At 36.5% G+C, this 27098-nt stretch overlaps 1 protein-coding gene across 1 annotated transcript in view; it reads right to left on the bottom strand.

Annotated features, from left to right (window-relative positions):
• Positions 1-27098, bottom strand: part of ME1 (malic enzyme 1) — a 175742-nt gene that overhangs the window by 36642 nt on the left and 112002 nt on the right. The window contains exon 7 of the mRNA XM_044757491.2: positions 10485-10594. Coding sequence (XP_044613426.2) covers positions 10485-10594 — 110 coding nt within the window. The remainder of the gene's footprint in view (positions 1-10484; positions 10595-27098) is intronic.

The following is a 27098-nucleotide window of genomic DNA, read 5'->3' on the forward strand; positions in this document are numbered from 1 at the left end:
ATTAAATACATAGAACGGGTGAGAAAAAGTCAAGAATAATTATAAGTTTTCAAACTAGGAAAAAGTTTGCAAGGCAAATCTGAGTTCAGTTTTGAGCTTTCTGAGCTTGTGTTTCCTGTAAATGTTTTTCAGGGGGCAATGTCAACAAGGTAATTAGATACACAGGTCTGGAACTCAGCATAGAAATCTAGGTCAGAGATAAAAGATCTAGAATTTGAAAACCTGTAGTTGTATTTAGGTCATGTGGATTGATAACATTGTTCAGAATGAGTGGCTAAAGCAGTGAACCCAAAAGAAGATAGACATTTAAGGAGCAGAAGGCAGAAAAACATGATATAGGGAAGATAACTGAGAAAAAATGGTCACGGAGGCAGAAGGCAAGAGAGTATACGGTGTCATGGAAACAAAGGGAGGAAGTAGTGAAAAACAGAGAAGAAAGGTCAATCGAGAAACAGAATTAAAAATTACTAATGGATCTGGCAGTTACATTACTCGTGAGCTTTCAGAGAGCTATTTTAGTTACACAAGCTAGGGCTGAGGCTGGAGGGCAGTGTGCTGAGGAAGAAAGAAAAGACAAAGAACACAGAGAGCAAGTATGGAGCACTCCTTAGGAAAGCCTAGATAAGAAAAGAAAGAATGAAGTGGAGATGGAGACGGGGTAGGAGGGAAACAGGGCTGACGAAAACATTTTATTTGTATATTTTTAAGGGAGGAATGACAAGGGCTGCTGGAGGAAGGAAAGTAGGATGGAGGCAACTATTTTTTTTTTTAAAGATTTTATTTTTTTCCTTTTTCTCCCCAAAGCCCCATGGTACATAGTTGTATATTCTTCGTTGTGGGTCCTTCTAGTTGTGGTATGTGGGACTCTGCCTCAGCGTGGTTTGATGAGCAGTGCCATGTCCGCGCCCAGGATTTGAACCAACGAAACACCAGGCTGCCTGCAGCGGAGTGCGCGAACTTAACCACTCGGCCACGGGGCCAGCCCCGGAGGCAACTATTTTAAGAATTACAGCAATTTAAACATGGTTATAGGCTAATGGGAAGAAGGCAGCAGAGAGAAAGAGGTTGAAGACACAGGAGAAGAAGCTGTTCTAACTCTGATGACCTTTTACAAACTGGTTGGGTGTCATCATTAGTAAAGCAAAGCGATGTTTCAAAAATTCTTAGGTTAGATTCTTTTGTAATAAGAACATTTAACAAAGCATTCCTGCATTGTATTTCATGTGCTGCTTTTTCCAATAAATATTTGATGAAACAAATTCTAATATAACAAAATAGTCTAAATAGTTTCTTGCATTTTAGTATAAAGATATCTGGAATGCACTGGAATAACAATTATGGAATCTACACATACGACAAACTGCTTTGGAATATTAATTATGTTAAATCAAGTGAGTATTAACTTAGAAAAATCTACAAGTAAGACGAAAGAGTAAGCGTAGTCAGAATACTATTTTCTTTTTTCCTCTGTATAACTTATCTGTGCATTACAGTTATATCTAATATTTTGTCATAGAAGTGATATCAAATAAGTTGTAACATGATGAAGAATGCCACTTACAAGAGATGATAGCAAATCCCAAATTACAACATAAACTAACAACATCACTTTGAAAAGAATGCTAATAGAAGCAGAAGGCTTTCGGTATTAAGTAAACTGGGTAATGAAAGAGTATACTTTAGCTATTCTTGTGTTGAGGCTCAACAACTCAGTTTGCTGTCTTTTTACACTTGAAAAATTTCATCACAAATCATGCCTATTGTAGAAAATGCATGAAACAGTTAAAATCCAGAGAGACTAAAAAAAATCACTGATAATGCCACTGTCTAGGTATAATCATTTTCAACATTCTGATGTATAGTCTTACAAATTTTTTCTGTACTTCTATTCAAATTCGAGAAAATTTTAATTCAGAAAAAAATTCATGCCATGCTTACCATTTCAACATACTTTTTATCACTTAAAATATCTTGTGACTATCTCTTACGTGTCAATAATATATTTTAAAATATTTTGCATAGTTATAATATTCCATAGTACGGATATATGACAGTTTATTTAAGCAGACCTCTATTTTTGGATATTTAAAGGGCTCTTGATTTTTTGCTATTAGAAATAACATTAGAGGGGCTGGCCTGGTGGCGCAGCGGTTAAGTTCACACATTCCGCTTTGGCGGCCCAGGGTTCACTGGTTTGGATCCCAGGTGCAGACCACTGTTTATCAAGCCATGCTGTGGCAGGCATCCCACACATAAAATAGAGGAAGATGGGCATAGATGTTAGCTCAGGGCCAATCTTCCTCAGCAAAACAAGAAGAGGATTGGTAGCAGATGTTAGCTCGGGACTAATCTTCCTCAAAAATAAATAAATAAATAATAACATTACAATAACTATCCTTATCTGAGAAACATTTTTGCAAAAAAGATACACAAATAGCCAACAGGTATATGAGAAGAAGCTCAACATCACTAATCATCACAGAAATGTGAATGAAAACCACAATGAGATTATCACCTCACACCTGTTGGAATGACTATTGTCAAAAAGACAAGAACAAGGCTTGGCGAGGATGTAGAGAAAGGGAACACTTGTGCACTGCTGGTGGGAATGTAAACTGGTGCAGCCCCTATGAAAAACAGTATGGCGGCTCTTCAAAAAATTAAGAATAGAACTACCCATATGATCCAGCAATTCCACTTCTGGGCATTTATCCAAAGGAAATGAAATCACTAATTCAAAAATATATATCTGCACCCTCATGTTCACTGCAGCATTATTCACAATAGTCAAGACATGGATACAACCTAAGTGTCCATGGAAAAAACGTGCTATATATATATACACAATATATATATACACACACACACACAATGTGTATATGATGTATATATATATATATACACAATGGAATATATATCTATATATAGCTACATATATCTATATACATACAGATATATATACACACACACAATGTGTATATGGTGTATATATATATATATCTATACATAGCTACATATATCTATATACATACAGATATATATACACACACACAATGTGTATATGGTGTGTATATATATACACACAATGGAATATATATACATCTATATATAGCTACATATATCTGTATATATATATACAGATATATATATATACACACACACAATGGAATATTATTCATCCACAAAAAAGAAAGAAATCCTACCATTTGTAACAATAGGGATGGACCTTGAGGGCATTATGCTAAGTGAAATAAATCAAACACAGAAAGACAAATACCGTACGATCTCACGTATTTGTGGAATGTAAAACAGAAACAAAAAACTCAACTCATTGATATAGAGAACAGATTAGTGACTGCCAGAGGAGGGGGCTGGGGAGTGGGGAGAATGAAGGAAGGCAGTCAAAAGGTACAAAACTTCCAGTTACAACATAAATAAGTCTTGGGGATGTAATGTACAGCATGGTAACTATAGTTAATACTGTACAGTATATTTGAAAGGTGGTAAAAGAGTAAATCTTAAAAGTTCTTATCACAAGAAGAAGAACTTGTAACTATGTGTGGTGATGGATGTTAACTAGAGTTATGGTGATTATTTTGCAATATATACATATTTCAAATCATTATGCTACACGCATAAAACTAATACAATATTATATGTCAATTACATCTCAATTTTAAAAATCAATAAATAAATATCCTTATACATTTGTTTTGTACCCCTTTATTTGCTCAGGATAAATTTCTAAAAATAGAATTATTGAATCAAAGATCTGAATGTTTCTAAAGTTTTTGACATATATTGTCTCCCCAAGAGTGGTACCAATTTACATTTTTATATTTCCACCATCACTGTATGAGAGTGCACATTTTCTTAAAATATCATTAATAGTTGGGATTATAATAAAATCTTTGCCAGCTTGATAGGGCAAATCAGTTTCTCACTTGTTTAATATGCTTTTTAAAACATAGTGGTGTGGTTAGGGACCAGCCCAGTGGTGCAGCGGTTAAGTTCGCATGTTCCACTTCTTGGCGGCCCGGGGTTCACTGATTTGGATCCCGGGTACAGCCATGGCACCACTTGGCAAAAGTCATGCTGTGGTAGGTGTCCCACATATAAAGTAGAGGAAGATGGGGATGGATGTTGGCTCAGGGCCAGTCTTCCTCAGCAAAAAGAGGAGGACTGGCAGTAGTTAGCTCAGGGCTAATCTTCCTCAAAAATAAATAAATAAATAAATAAAACATAGTGGTGTGGTTAAACTTTAAAACTTGTTTTCTGGCCAATGGTATTCCTTCTTTTGTGAAATGTCTGTTCTACTATGTCTGATTTTGATCTTTTCAATTATCAAAGCATTTAATATAAGATTAGGCTACATTTACCTTATTTTAAAAAATCTTAACAATCAAACTAGTTTATTACGGCTAAAATTTCTATGTAAAACATTTAGGATGTCATGTTAGAGAACAGCCATTCCAGAGAAGCCATAATGAGAAGAAAAATCTCTTTTCGTAGCTAATTTTAAATGACTAGAGGATGAGACCTTATTCCTTTGATCTGAATTCGCTGAATTCTGATGGGCTCCAGATTATATAATTAAATGTCCAATTTCTTAATAGATTTAACTCGCACATTTTTTCCAGTTAAAAATAATTTATAATTAGAATGCATTAAGTTCTAAATAAATTTTGAACCAAAATCTCTATTACTTAAGATTATTTTAGATCGCTAATATAGTAACATTTTAAGTATTCTTTAAAATCAAATACTTCCATAAAATAATATCTTTAAATAACACATCTGTTAAAAAAAAAAAGAAGTTCTCCCAAGGGTCCAGCATAAAAACATTTATTTACATGGTAAGGCTGTAATAGTTACATATTTATTTTTGTTGGCACTGGAGTGCAATTTCTACACCCCCAGTGGGGAAAGTATTACATTTGTGGGCAAAATGGTAAAAACATAAGGTTAAAAAGGTAAAATAGAAACATATGGGGAAAATGTGTTACTAAGGACACTATTTTGGTATGGAGAAATGCACAAAACGGTTTAGTCATTTCTAGTCAGAACCCCAATAACTTGCCAAAAATTCTCTCTAGTCAGAGAGATTAGGACTATTTTTCTCAAAACTTTTTGTTGGCTATGGTAATATATTCCAAACTCCTACGTGCAAACAGGTAGACTATACGTGTGCAGATTATGTTTTAGGACAGATTAGTTGGGGTGACAAACGAGTTACTTAATGCCTCCGCTTTGCTGACCTGCTGGGGGGAGTACTCTGTGGATCCTGAGGGCAACTCCACATGAGTGCTCTTGCTCTTGACATGGCATCTGCCTCAAATTTCCTGTGCTCTTGACTTTAATTCTGATGCAACCCAGGTCTTGACCTCTAAATTCTCATACTTAGTTGATAGGAATTCTGACCCTAAATCCTAATTGCTCATTTTGTTTGATGATTTAGACTTAACATTCTCTTTCTTAAACTGAACTCTGATGCCTATTAATTCTGTATAATTATTGAAAACTATGTAATACTGGTCTTTAACATATATGGACATTTTTGTGGGACCCACAAAATCAAAAGATACAGAATATTAAAGAAAGGACATTATAGATTTGATCAACAGTTGACTGGTGCGTTTTCAGAGACCACTGCAAACTGAGTTGATGAGTGACTCAGAGACACTGATCTACAAAGCCTGTGTTTGTGGCATGGAAGGCACTTTATCATTACACATTGTATCTTCAACTTAGGGTTACAATCTCCTACCTTTCCAGTTCTTTATTCAATTACCCTCATTATCTCTATTCTTTAACCTCATGGGAACATCTAGGCCTTTTGTGCTATTTACCCATCCTTGTATCTTCACTTCCTTCCCTAATCAGCTTAGTGCTATGGTCATCACTTTAACTTTAGCTCTTATCTCATCGTTCTTTCTTTGACCAAATATAGTAAAATATCCAGCACAGATAAATCCAACTGCCCATCTCACCCATGGCTTTTCCTAAGCTCTTGAACTCAAGCTGCTCAGCCCGGTGTCATGAGATACTTGTGGTATTCAATTTCAACTGGATCCTCAGCACCCGTTACTGAACCCTTTTGGGTTTCACAGTCAGTTGCTCTCTAGTTCTCTACAGCACTTCTCTCAGACCTCCTTTATTCTCGTCAAACCTCTGGTCCTATGCCTTGTTTCAAAGAAAAAGATAGAAGCTATTACATAATTTTCTACTATAGATGAGAAATGAAAACTCAGAGAGGTTAAGTAAATCGATGAAAGTCCACAGCTAGTAAGGGGCAAAGCAAATCAGTCTGACTCCAGAGTCCAGGATCTTAACATGTACATGTTAGAATGTCTCTCATGTTCTCTTTCTCAGTTACCCCCCTGCCATTCCTCCACTTCTTCCAGGCAAAACCCTAGGCTCTATCCTTGGCTCTTTCCTCACCTTAACCATCAACAACCAATCATCTGTCTATTTCTCTCTATCTTCACCAGCATTTTTTTAGAACAAGGCACAATCATCATGTAGGCAACAGCTTTTAAGATTTTATCTTTCCTTTTTCTCCCCAAAGCCCCCAGTACATAGTTGTGTATTTATTAGTTGTGGGTCCTTCTAGTTGGGGCATGTGGGACGCCGCCTCAGCATGGCTTGATGAGTGGTGCCATGTCCACGCCCAGGATTTGAACTGGCAAAACCCAGGGCCACTGAAGCGGAGCACGCGAACTTAACCACTCGGCCACGGGGCCGGCCCCACAACAGCCTTTAAATTTGCTCCATTCAATCTATTCTCTACACCACAAACAGTGTGAGTGATCTCTCCAAAATGCAAACCCACTTCAGCCAACCTAACTCCTTAGTTCAACTCTCACCAACTCTTGCAAACGCAATCCTTTAGACCAGAGCTCAGCAAACTCTTTCTATAAATGACCAGATAGTCAATAGTTTAGGGTTTGTGATCATATGGTGTCTGTTCCAGACTTAACTCTGCTGTTACAGCAAAAAAAGCAATCATAAACAACACATAAACAAATGGACACGCTGTGTTGCAATCAAATTTCACAAAAACAGACAGTGGGCTGGATTTGACCTATAAGCCATAGTTCGCCAGTCCCTGCTTTAGACATATTACACTCATTCATCCCGTTAACATTAAGTATCCTCCATGGGATAGGCACTGTGTTAACAATAAGGGATACGGTGATGTGCAAATCAGACATGGTCCTTGCCCTTCACAGAGCTTAAAATTTAGTGGGGTGGGAGACATTGATTTTTAACGTTACATAAATATATAATACTGCTACTGTGATAAGTGCCGCAAGGGAAAAATAAATAGTGCTCTGAAAGCCTATAATAGGTAGCTTTGACCTAGACACGGGGATCTGGGAGATTTTTCTGAGGAATGTCATGAGTGAGATGAGATCTGAAGAGGGGAGGAAAGAGTATTCGAGGAAGAGGGATCAGCATTTGGATAGACGCTGTAATAGGAAGAAGCCTGGCTCATTTCTGGACCTGAAAAAGGCTGCTATAGCTAGAATGGGAAAAATAACCAGGCTGGAGAGTGAGGTAGGAATCAAACCATGCATTTTTAGCCAAATTCAGGATTTTGATCTTTATCCCAAGTGCAGGGGAAAACCATCAAAGTATTCTGAGGAAGGGATGATATAACTAGATATCTATACCAAAAAGAAAACTTTGGCTTGTTCACCACTAAATCCTCAGCACCTAGTTCTAGCTCTGGCAAAGTGTAGCAATACTACTCAGAGAACAGACAAGAAGGGGAAGCAAGAGTAAATGCGGAAAGATTTCTTAGGAAAATATCCATTGTTTAGGAGAGATGATAGTAACTTACATTAGGATAATGGAGGAAAATCTATGGAAGACACAGATCTTTACGATAGAAAATCAGGAGGATTTAATGACAAACTGTATTGGGTAGGGAGAGGTGAAGAAGAGATATGAGGAATTCACTGAGAAGGAGAACACTGGAAGAAGGGCAAGTTTGGTGGGGAAATAGGAGTTTGATTTTGGGGAGGTTGAATATGAGATAACTTTGAGATATCCAAGGGGAGATTTTAAATTACCAAATGGTATACGGACCTGGAATTCAAAGACATCTGGGCTAGAGATATTAATCCGTTAATGGAATGTGTGGCCTTGGAGTATATATCTAAGAGGATACAATAGAACACAGAGAAAAGGGCCTGGGACTGAGTATTGAAGTGTTCTGTCATTTAACAGCTAGTCAGAAAAGGATGAATCTGGAAAAAAAAAAAAGTGAAAGTCCAAAGAGGTAGGAAGAAAGTCAGCAGACTTCTGTGACATGGAAGTCAATAAAAGAGTATTTCAAGGAAGAAGGTGAGGTCAACCATGTCAAATGCTGCTGAGAATTCAAGTAAGATAAACACTGAAAAGTGGCCACTGGAATTAGTGAAATGGAAGCCATTTGTGATCTTCTCTCAAATTGCTGAAACTCATTATGGTCTTCCTCCTTAGGATCTCTGCCTGTGCACTTCCCTCCACCTGCCCTTAATGGAACAGGATCAGTAATATTCTCATGGCAAGGCTTCAGATGGGAGGAAGGGGTTTGATGGGTGTGGATCTAGAGAGGACTGAAAAAGAAGGGCTTAAAGAGGGAAAAAAAAACCAAACAGGTTACTTAGACAAAAGCAGGTAGCTAAGCATCTACAGTCAGTTAAAGACAAATATGAGGGGCCAGCCCGGTGGCGCAGCTGTTAAGTGCACACATCCCGCTTTGGCGCCCTGGGGTTGGCCAGTTAGGATCCTGGCAGCAGACATGGCACCACTTAGCAGCCAAGCTGTGGTGGGCGTCCCACATATAAAGTGGAGGAAGATGGGCATGGATGTTAGTTCAGGGCCAGTCTTCCTGAGCAAAAAGAGGAGGATTGGCAGCAGATGTTAGCTCAGGGCTAATCTTCCTAAAAAAAAAAAAAAGACAAATATGATTTGGAAATATCTTCTCCAATTGTTAGGCTGCCTTCTCATTTTGTTGATGGTTCCCTTTGCTGTGCAGAAGCTTTTTAGTTTGATATAGCTGACAGCAGGTTAATATCCAAAATATATAAAGAACTCATAAAACTCAACAACCAAAAAAATAAACAATGCAATTATAAAGTGGGCAAAGGATCTGAACAGACATTTTCCCAAAGAAGATATACAGATGGCCAACAGGCACATGAAAAGATGTTCAACATCACTAATTATTAGGGAAATGCAAATCAAAATTACAATGAGATATTACCTCATGCCCATCACAATGGCTATAATTAACAAGTCAGGAAATAACATGTGTTGGAGAGGATGTGGAGAAAAGGGAACTCTTATACACTGTTGGTGGGAGTGTAAACTGGTGCAGCCACTATGGGAAAAAGTATGGAAATTCCTCAAAAAGTTAAAAATAGAGATACCATATTATCCAGCTATTCAACTTATGGATATTTATCCAAAAACCATGGAAATACTAAGTTGAAAAGATATATGCATTCCTAAGTTCATTGCAGCATTATTCACAATAGCCAAGACTTGGAAACAACCTGTGTCCATCAATGGATGAGTGGATAAAGAAGATGTAAAATATATACACAATGAAATGCTATTCAGCCATAAATAAAGATGAAATCTTGCCATTTGCAACAACGTGGATGGACCTTGAGGGTATTATGCTAAGTAAAATAAGTCACACAGAGAAAGTCAGATACCATACGATTTCACTCATAAGTGGAAGAAAACAACAACAACAAACACATAGATATAGAGATTAGATTGGTGGTTACCAGAGGGGAACAGGGAGGGAGAAGGGCAAAATGGGTAATAGGGCACATGTATATGGTGATGGATAGTAATTAGTCTTTGAGTGGTGAACACAATGTAGTCTACAGAGAAATAGAAATATACTAATGTACACCTGAAATTCATATGTTATAAGCCAATGTTACCTCAACAAAAAGAAAAATAGCAAAATGCAGTACATTGTATACACTGCAGAAATATAATGATGTACAGCTGAAATTTATATAATATTATAAACCAATGTTACCTCAATTAAAAAAAAGACAAATAGTAAAATGCAGTACCTTGTATACACTGCAGCTTTTGTTGGAGTGAAGCTTAGAAATCGTGGCTGATTGAGATAAAGGCTGAAGAGAGCAGTATTATGCTCTTATTTTTAAACAATGAACAATATATTTTCATACATTTCATTCTCTGTTTAGCCATAATCACTGAGGATTTTACAGATTTCAGGGAGCTCATTCTCTAGCTCATGGATAATATGGTACATTCTAGAGTCATAGAGTACTTTCCTCAAATATATGAAATTAAACGAGAAATAATGCATTAAGTCATCAAGAATAATCCCTGGCATTTCATAGATATCTAGCATATACTTACTGAATTTGAAGCATTATACCATTATGAACTAATTACAGGACAATAAGTTCTCGATCTATATGCAATAAAAGTTTTATTACCTTGTATATCATCATTGAATGTGCAATACTGGTTTTGATACTTGTTCAGGAGACGAAATGCATTTATATTGGCAAAGTCTTCAAACTGAATAAGGCAATTCATGCCATACCTATGGGATAAAACATTCACATTAGAAGAGGTTAATGAAATAACATTTAAAAATAAACCTTTAAAATTAACCTATAGAAAGGGCAAAACATTATTTTCTTTTGAAGTTCCTATCTTGCTACTTAGTATAAATATGTAATGCAATGTCTGTTCAGCAAATATTTACTGCATGCTTACTATAGAAAAAGCATTGTGTTGGCACTGTGAAATAATACAAAGAGGACAAATATGTGGTCCCTATCATCAAGGAATTTAAAATTTAGTGGAAACTAAAATATTACAAAATAAATGAAAAGTAATGTAAAAGTGGCATAAACAAGAAATGATACATGTTAAAAGCACAGATAGCTCACAGACCAGGTAGCAAATGAACTAAGTTTTAATAAATAGTTATAACAACAACAAACAAACACATAGAGACAGAGATTGGATTGGTGGTTACCAGAGGGGAAGGGCGACGGGGGAGAGAAAAAGGGGTGATTAGGCACATGTGTGTGGCGATGGATAGTAATCTTTGGGTGGTGAACATGACGTAATCTACACAGAAATCAAAATATGTAACGATGTACACCTGAAATTTATAGAATGTTATAAACCAATGTTACTGCAATAAAAATAAATAAATAGTTATGATTTCAAAAGTAAAGATGTAGGATTGTACAGGCTGAGTAGACAGCAGAAGCAAAATAACTGCGGTGAAAATTGAGAAAGAAAAAATTCTTCAAAAAATGGACAGAAGCCCTATTTGGCTCTAATGTGGTGATACATGCAAGGATATAGTGAAAGACAAGGTCAGCATTTTATGCTGGAAACCCCAAAATTCTAGTCTAGAATTCTGGCTTTTGTTCTACATTCACGGCCAAACACTGAAAGGCTTTGAGCTTTGAAGTATACACAGTGGAATTTTATTTCTGATATTACCTTACTTGTCTGACCCTTTATTCACATGATCACGCATCCACCTATCCATCCAAGGGAAGGAAAACTAACATTATTGATAACCCAAGTATCTGAGAGCTGCCAGGGAAAGCCATATGGCCATGAACATCCTTGCTACAACAGATTTATGGTCTCCGTCCTCGGCTGGACTCCCACTGCCACCCTAGTTGTGATCCTTTCATTAGCCCTTGGTCAGCTTCCATTTCTATTACACCCAATGGCTAATCCTAGCCTTCCCTAGGCTTTTTAAATCTTGACCCCTGCACTTGTCTCCCCCGTCTGGCACGGTGAGGGCATAATGCATGATCTCCCTCAGCTGTTCTGTCCCTCACTCCCATCTCTATCTTTGGCTCCACTCCTTAGGCATCAGTGGACAGGGTGCTCCTCTTCGTGTTAAAGGCAACTTACCACTGGTGCCCACATTCTCACCCCTTCCTTCTCAACCAGCTCCTCTCTTGTATTTACAACTCCTTTTTATCAACAAGTTCCTCCTCTTATCTGATAACTGAGTTTGAATCTCTGATTAAAGAGAGAAAGTTCTCTCTTGATCCCATGTTTTTTTCTATCCTTTCCATTTAATGTACCTGAAATAATAGTTCACAGCTGATCTCTTATTTACTTCTCAATCCCGTATAGTTTACCTTCTGCCCTCACAACTCTACTGGAATCACTGTTCTAAAGTTAAAGTATTTCCTGACTGAAAATCCAATGAACGCTGTTCTCAATCCTTAATTTATTAGAGTTCTTTGCTGCCTGGCCACTACTTCTGTTTGTCTTTTTTCTTGAAACTTCATTCTCTAGACTTCTGTGATATCATACTTTTCTACGCCTTCTCCTAAACCTCTGATCATTTATTCTTTTTCCCTTGTGGAATCCTTACCACTTAAACATTGGTGTTTCCCATGACTCTGTCCTTGGCCTACTGCAAATGGGGGGGTGTGTGTGTGTGAGTGTGTGTGTGTGTGTCTGTGTGTATCCTGATGGAATCTCAATCATACTCAGGGTTTGAATCACCAGCTATATACAATGACTCCCAAATGTGCATTTCTAGTCTACTTCTGTGAAATTCAGACTTGTATATCCCACGGCCAGCTGGATAATTTTATTTGAATGTACTTCAAACGGGAAAGTCCAAAATTAAACTCATTATATTGCCATAGTACCTACAAGTGCTCAACAAATATTTGTTGGATGAATGTAATTTTATATATTTTCTCATTTAATATCAAGGTACAGTTTTATAGATGAGGGAAGCCTTGGGCACCTGGTAAATTGGAGAGGGGAGACTGGCACTCCGATCTGCCTGATGATATGGTAGTCTGACGGTTCAAGTAAGCTTTGAGTTTATAACTGATTCTTTCCTATCATACTACAGATTATTATATATACCTTTAAGCATATACCTTTGAGTAACAAACACCAAGTTCCAAGACTAAAAATAAGGTCTCATACAATAGAAAGGTTTTATAAAAATTAACCAGAATAATAAACTAGTGAAAAGACTGAATAGCCTTTAGGCGCTACACTGCATTGCAAACCAGCAGTTAATACAAAGCTGCTGAGCAGAGGTCTGGTTTTTTAAAGTTCACGGAGGCCCTACCTCTTCATGGTGAAGTCTGTTTCCTTAAGACTTAAACCCACACCTTCTTGTAGATTACCTATTCTGTATGTCCAACCTAAATCTCTTATCTAAACTCAATCATTTTCATAGAACATTTCCAAAACCAAGGAAGACTCCTCACTCTCAGCTTCAACAAGTTTTTCTATATAAAAGCGTACATTTCCACGTGTCAGAGACCTTTCCTTCTAATTCACTCTTCCTAGCTTCACCTCTGTATGCCACACAGTTATGTCAGTGGCACACTCGCCACCTCGCTAGACTCCCTTGTCCCCCTGCTCTCCCTCACTCTGAATAACTCCCGCACTCCACTTCGCACAGAAATCCACGCTGTGGAGTCTCAGCCAGGCCCTCAGTCAAGGCCTGCATTACCTGTTTTCATTGCTTATTGATCCCCAACATGATCCCAAAGCAGCTTTTACAAACCTTTTTCCACTCTCCTTGTCCCACGAGCACTGAATCTCTTACCAGTCACTACCTCACTAAGATTAATGCAACTGAGTGAGAACAATCAGCTTTCTCAGTTCTCCTCCATGCTTAAAAATTTAAAAATCTTCGTACATCTACTTCTTTTCTTCTATTTCTGAGAAGTATTCTTGCCTCCTTGCTTCTGATTTCCCTACGGATCTTACTGCTTCAACTTTACCTCTCTATATTAACAGCTTCAATTTCTCCTTCTTCAGTGGCCCATTCCTGTCTCCAAGGATTCTCAGGACTCCTTGATTTTAAAACCACATCCCTTGACCAGGACAAAACCCAATCTATAGTTACTTATCTTTCTTCCCTCCCATGACCGAACTTCTCAGAAGAGAGGGCAATAAACTTTCCCTCATTTCCCACTTCTTGTCAATATTATGCCTATTATTCAGAGTCTCAAACCACTACGTCCTGATATCACAACAGAGATGAGGTCTCTCTCTTTCTTCTGATCCAAGAAAATACTTTGTAAGTCAGTTATTTTTCTTCCATTGTGGTTATTTGTATATTATTGTATTTGTCCTTGGACTATCTTCTATAATTACCCAAAATTCACGAGTGAAAACTGGAATCTCAATTTATATTTGCATTTTTTTGATTACTAGTGAAGCTTGGAATCTTTTTCTATGTCTCTTGGTCATTTGTAATTCTTTCTGGAAGATTACACATTATTTGGTTCATTTCTCTATTATTAATGGTCCAATTCTATATTATTTCACATGAGCTCTTTACATATTAAGAATATTAACTTTTGTTATATATGTTGCATAAAGCTTCCCCACTCAAGTATACTATGCCATTGATCATTTATACAGTTCATTTATACAGTGTTCTTCTTTGTCTTTACAAAAGGAATTTTAATTTTTTAGGTAGTCAGATCTTTCCATCTTTTAATTTATAGTTTCTGCCCTTGATGGTATGCTTATTACAGTCTTTCCACATACATTTATTTAACTATTAATCAAAAATTTATGGGGCCGGCCCCGTGGCCAAGTGGTTAAGTTCAGGCGCTCCACTTCGGCGGCCCAGGGTTTCACTGGTTCGGATCCTGGGCACAGACATGGCACCGCTCATCATGCCATGCTGAGGAGCGTCCCACATGCCACAACTAGAAGGACCCACAACTAAAATATACAACTATGTACTGGGGGGATTTGGGGAGAAAAAGCGGGGAAAAAAGGAAAAAAGAAGAAAAACAAAAAAAAGAAGATTGGCAACAGTTGTTAACTCAGGTGCCAATCTTTAAAAAAAAAAATTTCTTCTAACAATATCATGGATTTAGAAAATAGTTACCCTCTATGTCTGGTATTATTTTTGCTGTTTGGATGTAGATTTTTTAAAAAAAGATAGATCAAAATTTCTGTTTTCTATATACTGCACCAAACTATGCCAGCACCATTTATTTAACAGTCCATCCTTTCCCCTCCATCACTGTAATCAGATACTATATTCTGATCCATAGTAGGGTTGGTTTCCATGCTTTTCTCTCTTGTTTTAATACTGCTAATGACAACAAATATTTTTTCACTTTTAAGTTATACGTGTGTGTATGTATACACTCACTTATTCTTCACAACCACTCTATGAGGCAAGTACTGTTATTGCTCTCATTTTATAGAAGAGAAAACAAACACAGCATGTTAATACTACTTAGTAATTATGGTCTAACAGTAATGATTAGTCTACTCATCTCTCCATCCAGAAAAAAATGCCCCCCTGTTTTAATTACTATATTGTAAAATAACTTTAATGTTTATTAATGTTATTTATCTCTCATTCTTTTTAAGTACTTGCTTGGCTGTGGCAGTGTGTTAAAAACGGCTCTAGAATCAGAGCTCCTGGGATGAAATCGGGTCTTCCTCACTTATTCTGTATCCTAACTGTTTGTGCCTCTGTTTCTCCACTAGACAAAATGAGAATAATAGTGGCATATTGTCATAAATGTATCAGGATTAAATGAAGTGATAAACCAAAGTGCTTAGTGTGCAAAGACCAGCACATGAGTACTCTATCATCACTAGTTTTTTTTATTATTTAATAGCAACAATAGAAGACAGAGAAAGTCAAATAAGATCTTCAAAAGCTTAAGAGAAAATAACTGTTATCCTAGAATAGTAAATCTAGCAAAGCTATTCTTCAAGAGTAAGGTTAAAACAAAGACATCTTTAGATAAATAACAACCAAAAGACTTTTACTAAAGGAACTTCTAAAGGGAAGTTTCAGGAAGAAAGAAAATAATCCCAGAAAGAAGGTCTATGATATAATAAAACAGTAAAATATAAGTAAATACAAATTTTTTTTTATCCCTGTAAAATAGTAACACAAAGGATAAGGCTACTTCTGGCATGACAGAGTGAGCAGTCTGGCAAATTTATTCCCCAAACAGCAACAATACAGCAGGACAAATCCTTCAGAACAACCATTTCAGTGCTCTGGAAATCAACTAAAGGCAAAAAAAGCAAAAGTTTAAAAGTAAAGTCTAGGGGGATCAATTCTTAAAAGGAACGTAAAATTGTTATGCTCCTTATATATACGATGCCATTCTAGGAAACCCTTTAGCTAGCTTTATTAAAAATTACTAAAATAGTACTAAGAATGAGTAACAGCATTTCTATGGTTATAAATTAGTACATTTTTTAATAACCTTAGCAGAGAAACAAACTTTGTGGTAGCAACTGATTGCCCCAAACATAAATATCAGTGAATAATCTTCGCTGCTTCTCTGTTTTCTAAGCAGGCCGACAGAAAGCAAAGGCTGCATGCTTTTAGACAGTGCCCTCAGACGGTCTGTTCCTGGTGTGTCGTGCACTGGTGGTCAGCAGCATGAGATGATCTGTTATTACATTCAGAAGCAGCAGAACCCGTGGTTTCAGTGTATGAGGAGGAATCAGAGCCTTCTCAGTTCTATTCCCGGATCTACTGCTTACTTGGTCCTTTGGTTTTGGACTTGTTACAATTTCTCTGTGGTTAAAATGAAATCCCCACAGTATGGTTTGCCTTCAGTGTTTAGGACACAATGTGGTCAGGCTGTAAATTTATAATGTTTTTTAAGTGAAATCTGGGAATAGGCATAGGTAGTAAAAAGGCGCAGAAGATACCTTATCATTTCCATAAGTTTATTTTAGAATTATCCTCTGGAGAATACTGCATATCAGTTTTAACTTCATGACTTTTCTTTACCTGGTAGTTAACGCTAATTTGACCCTTAAAGAGTTAGTGAGATGCATCCTGAATCCATTTTGTGATACAAGCATCTTGCATCATATAATAAAAGAAAGCCATGTAAAGGATATTTTGTTTTAGGTTGAACCAGGCTTGTCACTATGAAATTATAAGTAATGGAACACAAGAAAGTTAGCCAATTCAATTCTACGTAACTATGAAAAGAACCTACTATTTTATGATCAAAATAGCACATAAAATAGTGGGTGTAAATGGTTTTAAAAGTTGACAGAAATACCACCCATAAAATTAATGTGTAAAAATTGCAGAGAATTTTCTCTTGTGGCATTGTTAAATCAGATGAAAACCTTATTACCATGCCTAATCACTACCTATCGCACTTCTAGAGTGCCAGGCACTGTGTTCCATACTTTATAGGGATTATCTCACTTAATTCTCTCAGTGACCCAGTGAAGAGGTGTTGTTATCCACATTACAGAAGAAGAAACTGGAGCTCAGAGAGACTAAGGGCCACCGTTGAGTTAATGCTGCTAATAAGTGGGAGGGTCTCAACTGACTCACAGGAGCCACGGTTTTAACTACTGTATATACTGGCTTCCACAGGGCACAACATCATAATCAAGTCAATGAAGCGAACAGTATATTGACAAAGTAAAGGACTGCACTGAAAAAATAAGAGAGTTCTAATTTTATCATAAAACTAGCAGGACAGCATTTATATGCATTTACTATACTAGGCATTTTTATTATAGGAAGTATATGGGCAGATATTGGTGAAAACATTAGTCTTTCTTTGATTATAAACTAGCAAGAATTCACTATAACCAGGTCAACCAGGCACATTTGGATTTTCCCCAAGAGACTGGGTAAAATGGCTTTTTAGGATTTATTATACACATGGTACATGAAGCACTCAAGATCTAGAGCACGGTCGCTCCAGATACAATTAGAGATAATTTATTCCTAATTACTCATTTTGAATAATGTAACTGAGGTGTGAGGGTGCACCAAGAGTTGAGCAGCAAATAGGAAACATGGATCTTGCCCTTAAAATGCTTACAGTCTCACTGGGAAGACAAAAGATATAAGCATTTAATTTAAAGAAGATTCAAATTAAAAGCAAAATCAGCGTACACAAAGAGATCACTACAGGGTTTGGGGAAGACCACATGAATTAGGTGAGGCTTAAATTGGGCCCTTGGGTAGGATTCAAATGGGGAAAGGAGTAGGAAAGCGAATCAAATCATAGAGGTGTCACAGTTTGCTCTGGAGGACACTGAGGACATTTGGGGAACTTCAGAACATCAACGCTGGTTGCTGAGTTTACGAATAGTCTCGAATGCCAGGATAAGTAATTTGAAGTTGAATGAAGTTTTCTCTGGCCAAGAACCATTCAAATTTAATTCTTCCTTGTAGGTAAGAGTTAAGAGGAGAAATATGTTCACTCCTTTGTTAACTAACTGTACTATGGCTCCAGTTCCCGCTACTTTACTTCTGTATTATTTTGTAACATTTAGATATTCCTTTCATTTCTTTTACCATTCCTTCTATTATATTTTGCTGACACTTCTTTATTATTCTCTGTGACAGTGGAGATTATAAAGATTCAGCAGTAATCATACATTCTTTCATTCTTTTCCCCCTATAATCTTTCCCTTATCAAGTTCACCTATCCTTAGGGGTTCAGCAATCATATGTAGACAATGACTTCTAAGTCTATATCGCTGTTGCTGAGCTTTCAGAGAAACTCCAACTCAATGTTGTCAAAATGATATTCCAGAAAGAGTTGGAGAAATGTTACATTGTGAATCTTTTTTTTTCTTTAAATGAGGAATAAATGTTTAAGGTAATATTTTTATATATTGTCAATCATTCTTACTCAGTAATAGATTTCTGTAAAAGTATCTATAGTACCAAAAAACATCACAACTCTTTTCTATCAAGGGCAAGCAAGGAATCATAAGTCAAATGGAATCATTTTGTTTGGGTGTTGCCTGCTTCTCAAAAAAATAGCAGAGAGTTTGTGAGATTGTGATTTCCTTAATATTCAACAAATTCTGAAGCTGCATTTATAACTCAAGTTGGTATTTAACAGACTTTAGAAAAAATATTTAAAAATTACTTCTTGCCTCCAAAATTTTTCCCTTATGACTTTAACATGTAAACATAAAATTCCTAGAAATTCTGAATCTTTTCCTTATAAACTTATTATCCAAACTTTTCCCATTTGCATCACTGGCACCGCCAATGTCAACACGCTGTAATCATGTTTTATGTTCCTTCTACCTTACATGCTAGTGGTCAAGTTCTGTTATGCCTTCTGATACGTCTTTCACATTAACTGCGCCTCGATTCAAGTTCAGGCTCTTTGGACCACATGATGGCAGTAGTACTGCAATCTGCTAATTAGTCTCCTTGCTTTTGTATTCCTCCCCACTGAGTATCATTTACACAATAAAAAAATGTTGTCATGCTATTTAACAGCAGGTCCTATGTAACAAGATCTGATCTAACCTTATCTTCTGCTATTCTCAAAAAGAAACCTTATCCTTCTTTTCTTCCCTTATTTATTCATTTACCAAATAATATACTGAGCACCTACTAGGAGTCAGGAATTGTTCTAGGTGAGCTGACACATTCCTGCCCTCATAGAGCTTACAGTCTTGTGAAGGATGCATAAATAGGAGATTGTAATGCAGTGTGATAAATGCTATGATAGAGGAAATTCAGGATGCCACAATACAGAGGAGAGGCACCTATCCAGAATTAAGGGGATTAGTAGAGACTTTCTAGAGGAAGCTAAAGCCTGAAGGATGAGGAGTTTGCCAAGTTAAGAGGAAGGGAAAGAATTTGTGAGGCAGAGGGAATACACTCAAACGCCTAGAGTTAAATAAATAAATGGCATTTTCGGGAAACTAAAATAAATTATGACTGAATCACAGGGTTTGAAGGGAAAGAGATAAGAATTAAGGCTAGAGGGGTAAGCAGGGCCAGATTATGCAGGGCCTCTAATCTGTGTAAAGGGGTTTGTACTTCATCCTAAGCATAGGACACTACACAGGAGTGTGACACAATCAATTTGCATTTTAGATGAACTCTGTGCAGTCAGGGTGACAAATGGATTTGAGAGGGACAGGACTAGATGTAGGAAATTTATTTAGCAGACTGCTGCAAAACTCCAGGCCTGCATCTGGAAACAAGAATGGGGACAAGGAGACACAGATGGATTTCAGAAATGTTTAAGACAGAACTGACAATATTAGGTGAAGAGAAGTAGATGATGAGAGAGAAGAAATCAAGGATGAACTCCAAATTTCTGGCCTGGGCAACTTGGTAGAGGATGGAGATATTAAAAAATAGGAAACCTCAGGAGAAGCAGCAGGTTTGGTAAGGAAGATCATGATTTCAGTTTTGGACATCCTGCTTCTGAGTGACCTGAGAGATATACAAGCGAAGAAAGTTGTCATGAGAAATCAAGGTGTGTGACTTTAGTTTTTCAGTCTTAACAGGTGCAGGTGAAGACAAGGCCCATGAGTGGGTATCTAAAGTGATATGGTACTAAAGGCCATTAGAAATGAAGATCTTAAGAACAAGAAAGGCCAATGTCCAAGGAAAGGTCATCCAAGTGGAAATTAAAGTGGGTTGAGATCAAGACTTTGAAAATGGCTAAGAATCAGGGGAGAGTAGTTAAGAAATTGGGATAAGATAGATATGTGACAAACCTAATGGACATAAACATCAAAGAAGTGGCGGGGGTGCTTACATAAGGGTGGAGTACTAATAGTCTGACAGGGACAGAGGGGAGCCAACACTGATCTCATCTCCCAACTCTAAAACACTGTGGGGATCAATAAGGATTACCATTTGAAAGCGCTATAGGAAAAGTGGAGGTCTTAAATGAGAGCCATGATTCAGTAAAACAAGGAGGTAAACAGAACATGCAGTGAGGAACTGAGGATGTAAGACAGCCATTTATTAAGGATAGCTTTCCAAAGGCCTCGTGGAAAGGTTTGAGAGGGAGGGGAGTTTTGAGAGTTTAGTTTAAGGGAGATGAAACACAAAACATGAAGTACAAAAAAGCACATAGTATGTGAAAGAGTATATGGAAATAGACAAATGACAAGTTACTTTTACATTTTAACAGGAGACCAAGGATAGCAATAACTTAAAGCAAGATTTTCTAAGAATTATGTCTGGAAGCCACCTGATAGACTGCAAAGGTGGTGTGAGGGGAGATGAGTATATAGGTTGGGGAAGGCTGCATCCTGGTCTCTAAGAGTTGAAGGTAGCCTGGGTACACACCCAAATCCTCAGGGCAGCTTGGGCTCTAAAGGACTGATCTGTGCTTCAACATGCAATGTACTTCGATCTTCCATTTCTAGTCTGCACAGTCTCTCATGCCAGAACGGCTTCATATAAAAAATTTAGAAAATGCTTTTATAAACTCCATCTGCAAACTTTCCATAGAGAATTAAAGGTCTCCTCAAATGCATGTTCCAGTAATTACCTTATCCCCAACCTCAATCATCTCATTTACTTCTGTAATTTAAATCACTAAATCTATGTCTCCCTCTCAATTTAGTCTAGATCAAACTGTTTATTTCTAAAAGCCATCAACTTCCACAAAACACTAGGGATCAAGTTTTGAGCAGCAAAGAGAATTGTATGTTATTTTGCTGTAGATTATCAGAGTCACAAAATTTTTGAGCTAGAAAGGTCCCTAGACACCATTTAGCAACAAGTAATGCCCAGGAAGGTTAAGTAATACCCAAGATTACAGGAGCAGACAGAGGGAGTACTGCCACCTAAGAGAAAAGCCAGAAAGGCCAAGTGCAGGGCCATTTATGCTGCCAGCAGGCTTTTTTGATGTGGGAAAATATCTTCCAACTTATTTCCGGCTATAAAAATACAGAAAATTTTCAAATGAATATGAATGCTACCCTTCAGAGTGCAGACCTTCAGACTATGTCTCTATTCAGTGATGCTACAACTGCTCAGCTACTTGCAAAGTGTGTTTAAAATAAGTTTCATTGCTTTATAGTTTTAACTTGTAGATAATTTTCTTCCCTCTTTCTTAAATAGCAATAATTGATTCGAACAAATATTTTGTGAACAAGAACAAGATCCAAATGCTGACTGGGATCAATATTCTCATTCTGACTATTCTCAAGAATCAATATCAGCCTCAAAGGATTTTTCTTAAATGCCATCATTGTGATACTTAAAAGAATTGCTACAGGTTCTGAAGATAATCTTCAAAGAGGTATTCCCAAAGCACTGTGAACACGAGCCGTAGTCCCTGTACAGAGTTCCGGGGTATCACTTCGGAAGCGATAACACTCCTTCGCATCTAACTTAGTTTAAAAAAATCAATCACATTATTTTACAGTGAAACCTGAAAATCAAAGCAAAATGAAAAAGGACTTTGCATGTATAATACTTAAAATAAAAACTTTGAAAGATGATATCCATTCTTATGACACTGAATAGTAGAAATCTATGCATATTATTCAAGAAAAATCTGAGACCCATACATTTGGAAATAGCTGAAGGCACAAATCCGATGTAAATTACAAATCTGGCCTCTCTGGCACAATCATCTGGACTAATGTCAAAGTTTAAACACGAACCGTCTTCCATAACTAGAACCTACCTACCAATAATGTATCCTGAAGTTACGTCTATTTATAACTCCATGTTAACAGTATTTCTTATGGGAGTATTATCGCCTAATACTAATAAAGATGACAAAACATCATGTTCCCTGCTTTATTAATAAACTCTTTCCTTCCCAAATATTGGGGTCTCATGAACTAAGCCATCATATTTTCCAGTGGTACTGAAGGTCTTTTAAGCCCAAACTGTTTGAAGATTGTTTCTACTGGCACCTGTATGAATACATTCACCTGCCCATCAATGCCTTTTTTGCCTTAAAATAGTTCAATAATTAGTTGAAGTAATTTAATCCAACATATTAAAATTAGAATTCTACTGCAGAGTCCCTATTTAATTCTGAACAATTCTTAAGGACAAAACATGATGTAGTTCTAAGAACTGTTTTGACTTCCCTTTGGATTAAACCCTTTGTTAAATGATTCTGATACTTTTTTGAATTAACAAGTCCATTTATATTTGCGTCTAAATTTTCATGAACGCAATTCTGTCTCTGCTAAACTGACATATTTCTGAAATCTGATTAACAAAGCTATCTTTGTGATGGACGGGTGATTTTAGGTAGTTTACCGAGTTTACTCCTACAGGGATGTATGGAAGTATGATAATTTATCATTTGTAAACTAATAATTTTATTCTAGTATCACTGAGAAATATAAGCCAACACAAGTAATTTCTATGCTAAAACAACACTTACAGAAAAGAACACTTAAAATGAAGTTAATAATCCCAAGGCCTGCAATCTAATTACCTGGATTGGAGTTCTGCCTCTTCACCTACAAATTGAGTGTTTTGGCTCAAATTCTGAGTCTTTCCACTACCCTTCTGAGAACTCCTTTTGAAATTCTAAATTAATAAAAAGAAGTGGAAAAATATACTCAACAGAAGTCAGATTAACAACCCAGGCCACCTATTATTATGCAAAATATTCAGGTTATGAAAAGTCTTACTCTGTTACTAATCTGATTAGTAAAAGTGAGGAAATAAAAATCTGATAATTCTGCTCTCAGTGCAGTCCAGAAGGAGAACAGTTGTAGCCTCTTTGCTGAGAGATTTCTGAATGAAACTACGAGTACGATATGAGGCACATACCCATGACAAGGTGTATACATTTTGCATTGTCCAGATGGGAATATTTTGGTCCACCTGTTTTCCATAGATGTGCAAGAAACACAACCTCTGAAGAAGGACAATTATGGTCATGTTTGTAAGAGTATTGGAATTCCATTCTCACTTGTGAGCAATATTAGACTGATAAAATAAGGTCAAGAGAAATACTGAATCAATTTCTCATATCTTTTTTCTTTTTATGTATACACATAAATATTGTATATATGTGATACACTTCACCACTGATAATCCATTGGGGAATATTTTGGGAACAGGAACACAGATACATGATAACTGATAACCTTTCATAACAAGCCAATAGTTTGAACATTCTCCTCAAAGAGCCTAACTGACCAATTCAAATGTTGCATTCTTCTTTTTGTTTTTCGTACTCCACTGGTTTTATACTGAACAATGAAACTGCCAAAAGGTGGGACGTTCTTTAGAAAAGAGAAAATAAAGAAAGTGACTGGAAAATCTAAATTATTGAATAATAAATAACAAAATCTATAAAGCCACCTAGATAAATGATGAGGTACTGTAATAGTTTTGTTAGGCTGACTTTTTCTGTGCCTTGCTTTCCTTAAAATCAACTTTAACGATTTACATACAATAAAAAGCACCATTTTAGGTCAATGATTTGATTAGTTTTGATAAATGTACACTTGTGTAACCACCTCTACAAGTAAGATATAGAACGTTCACAACACCCCAAAAAACTCTGTTGTATCCATTCTGGTCAATCCGCAGCCCAACACTGGCCCCAGACAACCACTGATCTATTTTCTATCACCAGAGATTAGGTTTGCCTTTTATAGATTGTCATATAAATGGAATAATATAAATAAAACCTTTTACATTTGGCTTCCATTTCTCGGCATGATTTTGAGAGATTCATCCATGTTGTTGCATAAATTAACAGTCCCTTTTTATCGCTGAATGGTATCTCATTATATGGCTCTACCACTATTTGGGCATATTGTGACATCTAGAAATTTGCGTCAACGGGCATTTGGGTTGACTCCAGTTTGGGGATATTACAAATAAAGCTGCTATGAATATTTATAAATTTTCATTTCTCTTTTGAAAATAACAAGGAATGAAATTGGCTTGGTAGTATGAGAAGTATATAAACATATACTTATATACATATTTATAGGAATATAACTGCTGAACAGTTTTCCAAAGTGACTCTGCCATTTTATATTCCCACCAGCCAAGTATGAGTTCCAGTTTCTCCAAATGCTCACCAACACTTGCTATCATTAGTCTTTTTAATTTTAGCCATCTAATGAGTGTGTAATGGTATCTCACTGTGATTTTAATTTGCATTTCCCTGACGATTAATGAGCTTACATGTGCATAGTGATCATTGTGAAGTGTTGTTTCAAATCTTTTGTTCATTGTAAAAACTGGGTTCTTTGTCTTATTATAGAATTGTAAGAGATTACACATATAACATATATATAATATAATATATATTACATATATAATATATATATATAATATATATAATATAATATATATGTATTATATATATATATTCTGGATAGAAGTCATTCATCAGATATATGTATTATGACTATTTTCCCCAATCTGTGGCTTACCTTGTCATTTCCTCAATAGTGTCCTTTGAAGAGCAACAGTTTTTAATTTTGTTGAAGTCCAATTTAACAATTTTTTCTTTTATGACTTGTGCTTTCTGTAAGAAATGTCTGCCAAACCCAATGTATGCTATATTGTCTTTTAAAAGTTTTATAGTTTTAGTTCTACATTGAGGTCTATGATCCATTCTGAGTTAATTTTTGAGGGGTAAGTGTGAGATAAGGGTTAAGGTTCATTTTTTTCCTTGTGGATATCTAATCATTCCAAGACTATTTCTTGAAAGAACTATCCTATCCCCACTGAATTACCTTGGTACTTGGTACCTTATCTAGGATCAATTAACCATATATACATGGGTCTACTTCCGGATTTGCTATTCTTTCCCACTGATCTATTCTGTTTTATTGTTCTATTATCTCTTACCAATGTCACACTATCTTGATTTACTGTATCTTGAATTGCTGCCCTCTTCTGCTTCTCAGATGAGCATTAAGGTCTGAAGGATTCCCCACCCAATCCTTCTCCTTCTCTGTTTATGTTTCACAGGCGTAACCCCCAATACATCTCTCATACTTCAACTCTATCCCAGGCACTACTTCAAGGAGAACTCACACTTCTATCACAATTGAATGGATTAGAACTCCAGCCTCTGCTGAATCATACTGCTTGGATTTGTATCCCAGCTCTACTTGTTACCTCTGGACTTTGGGCAGTTTATTTAATTTCCCTATACCTCAGTTTCTTCATCTTTAAAATGGGAATAATAATAATTGTACCTACCTCACAGGTTTGAGAGATTAAATTAACATAAGCCCTTGAACAACCCCTGGCATATTAGCACTCAATAAACCTCAGCTATTGTTTGCCCAGTGTCATTTCCTTATTTATCACAAGGGTTGTGATTAAGCTTCAGGATATAAGAAACTATGACTGAGTAAGAAATGACTGGAGACTATCTATGGGTCTTTTCCTTAGATATGTGTGTATATTCAGATAGGTATAATTGTAGCACGTGGGTAAATGGAGGGTGACCTCAAAATACTCAGTGAGAATAAATAGTCCTGATCTGATTATCTTTGTTACTGATTAATCTATATTCTAAAACTTCTCTCTCTATTTTTGTGCTTGATACATATTTTTTTGCTTATAAAAAATTACATATGCAGGTAACATAGGAATAGGAATACTAACTGTAACACTTGAGGAACATTCTTAGAAAGCTTTGATTAAATGCTTTGTCTGCCATAAAGTCTGGCATACCTTTGGATTTCACAGTCTATAGACTCCATAGCCTTGAGACTGCTCTATTAGTTTGCTTCAGGGGAGGTATAAAGAACCAGTCAAACAATATCATAAAATTTTCCCAAGACACTGAAGAAATCAAAATATAGCCATTCTTTTTTAAATTGACTCTTTTTCCCTGAAATCATTCTCCCAGAAATACCCACCATTTCCTCCTTTTTTCATTGACAATTTTCTAAACCTCAGAATAATTACAGTCCAAAATGAATCTACCTATGAAGAAAGAACAGGAAAGTTCAGTAACTAATGCATTCTTCTTGCACTCTTGTCCTCGGAGACCAGGTTAATGAGAATTTGGAAGAGCATTAAGTCTTTAAGAATGACCCAGTCAAACATTATTGTAATGAGATTCTATCCCCTATCTTCAGTTTTACAACCAGGAGTTTGGCCAAATGTAAACTTCCAGAATAAGCAGATGCTTGTAAAAATAAAAGTCTCCATTAACTTTTTGAAGTACATTTTCTGTCTCATTCCAAAATTCAGCAAGAACAATAACCTCTGTACTGTTCCAAAACCCCATGTGAAATACAGAGCCAGAGGTCTGGGCCTATAGATCTCCGTAATGCATTTATGCAGACAGATCATATATTCTATTCTT

Source organism: Equus asinus, chromosome 24, assembly GCF_041296235.1.
Source record: "Equus asinus isolate D_3611 breed Donkey chromosome 24, EquAss-T2T_v2, whole genome shotgun sequence".
Classification (NCBI taxonomy): Eukaryota; Metazoa; Chordata; class Mammalia; order Perissodactyla; family Equidae; genus Equus; species Equus asinus.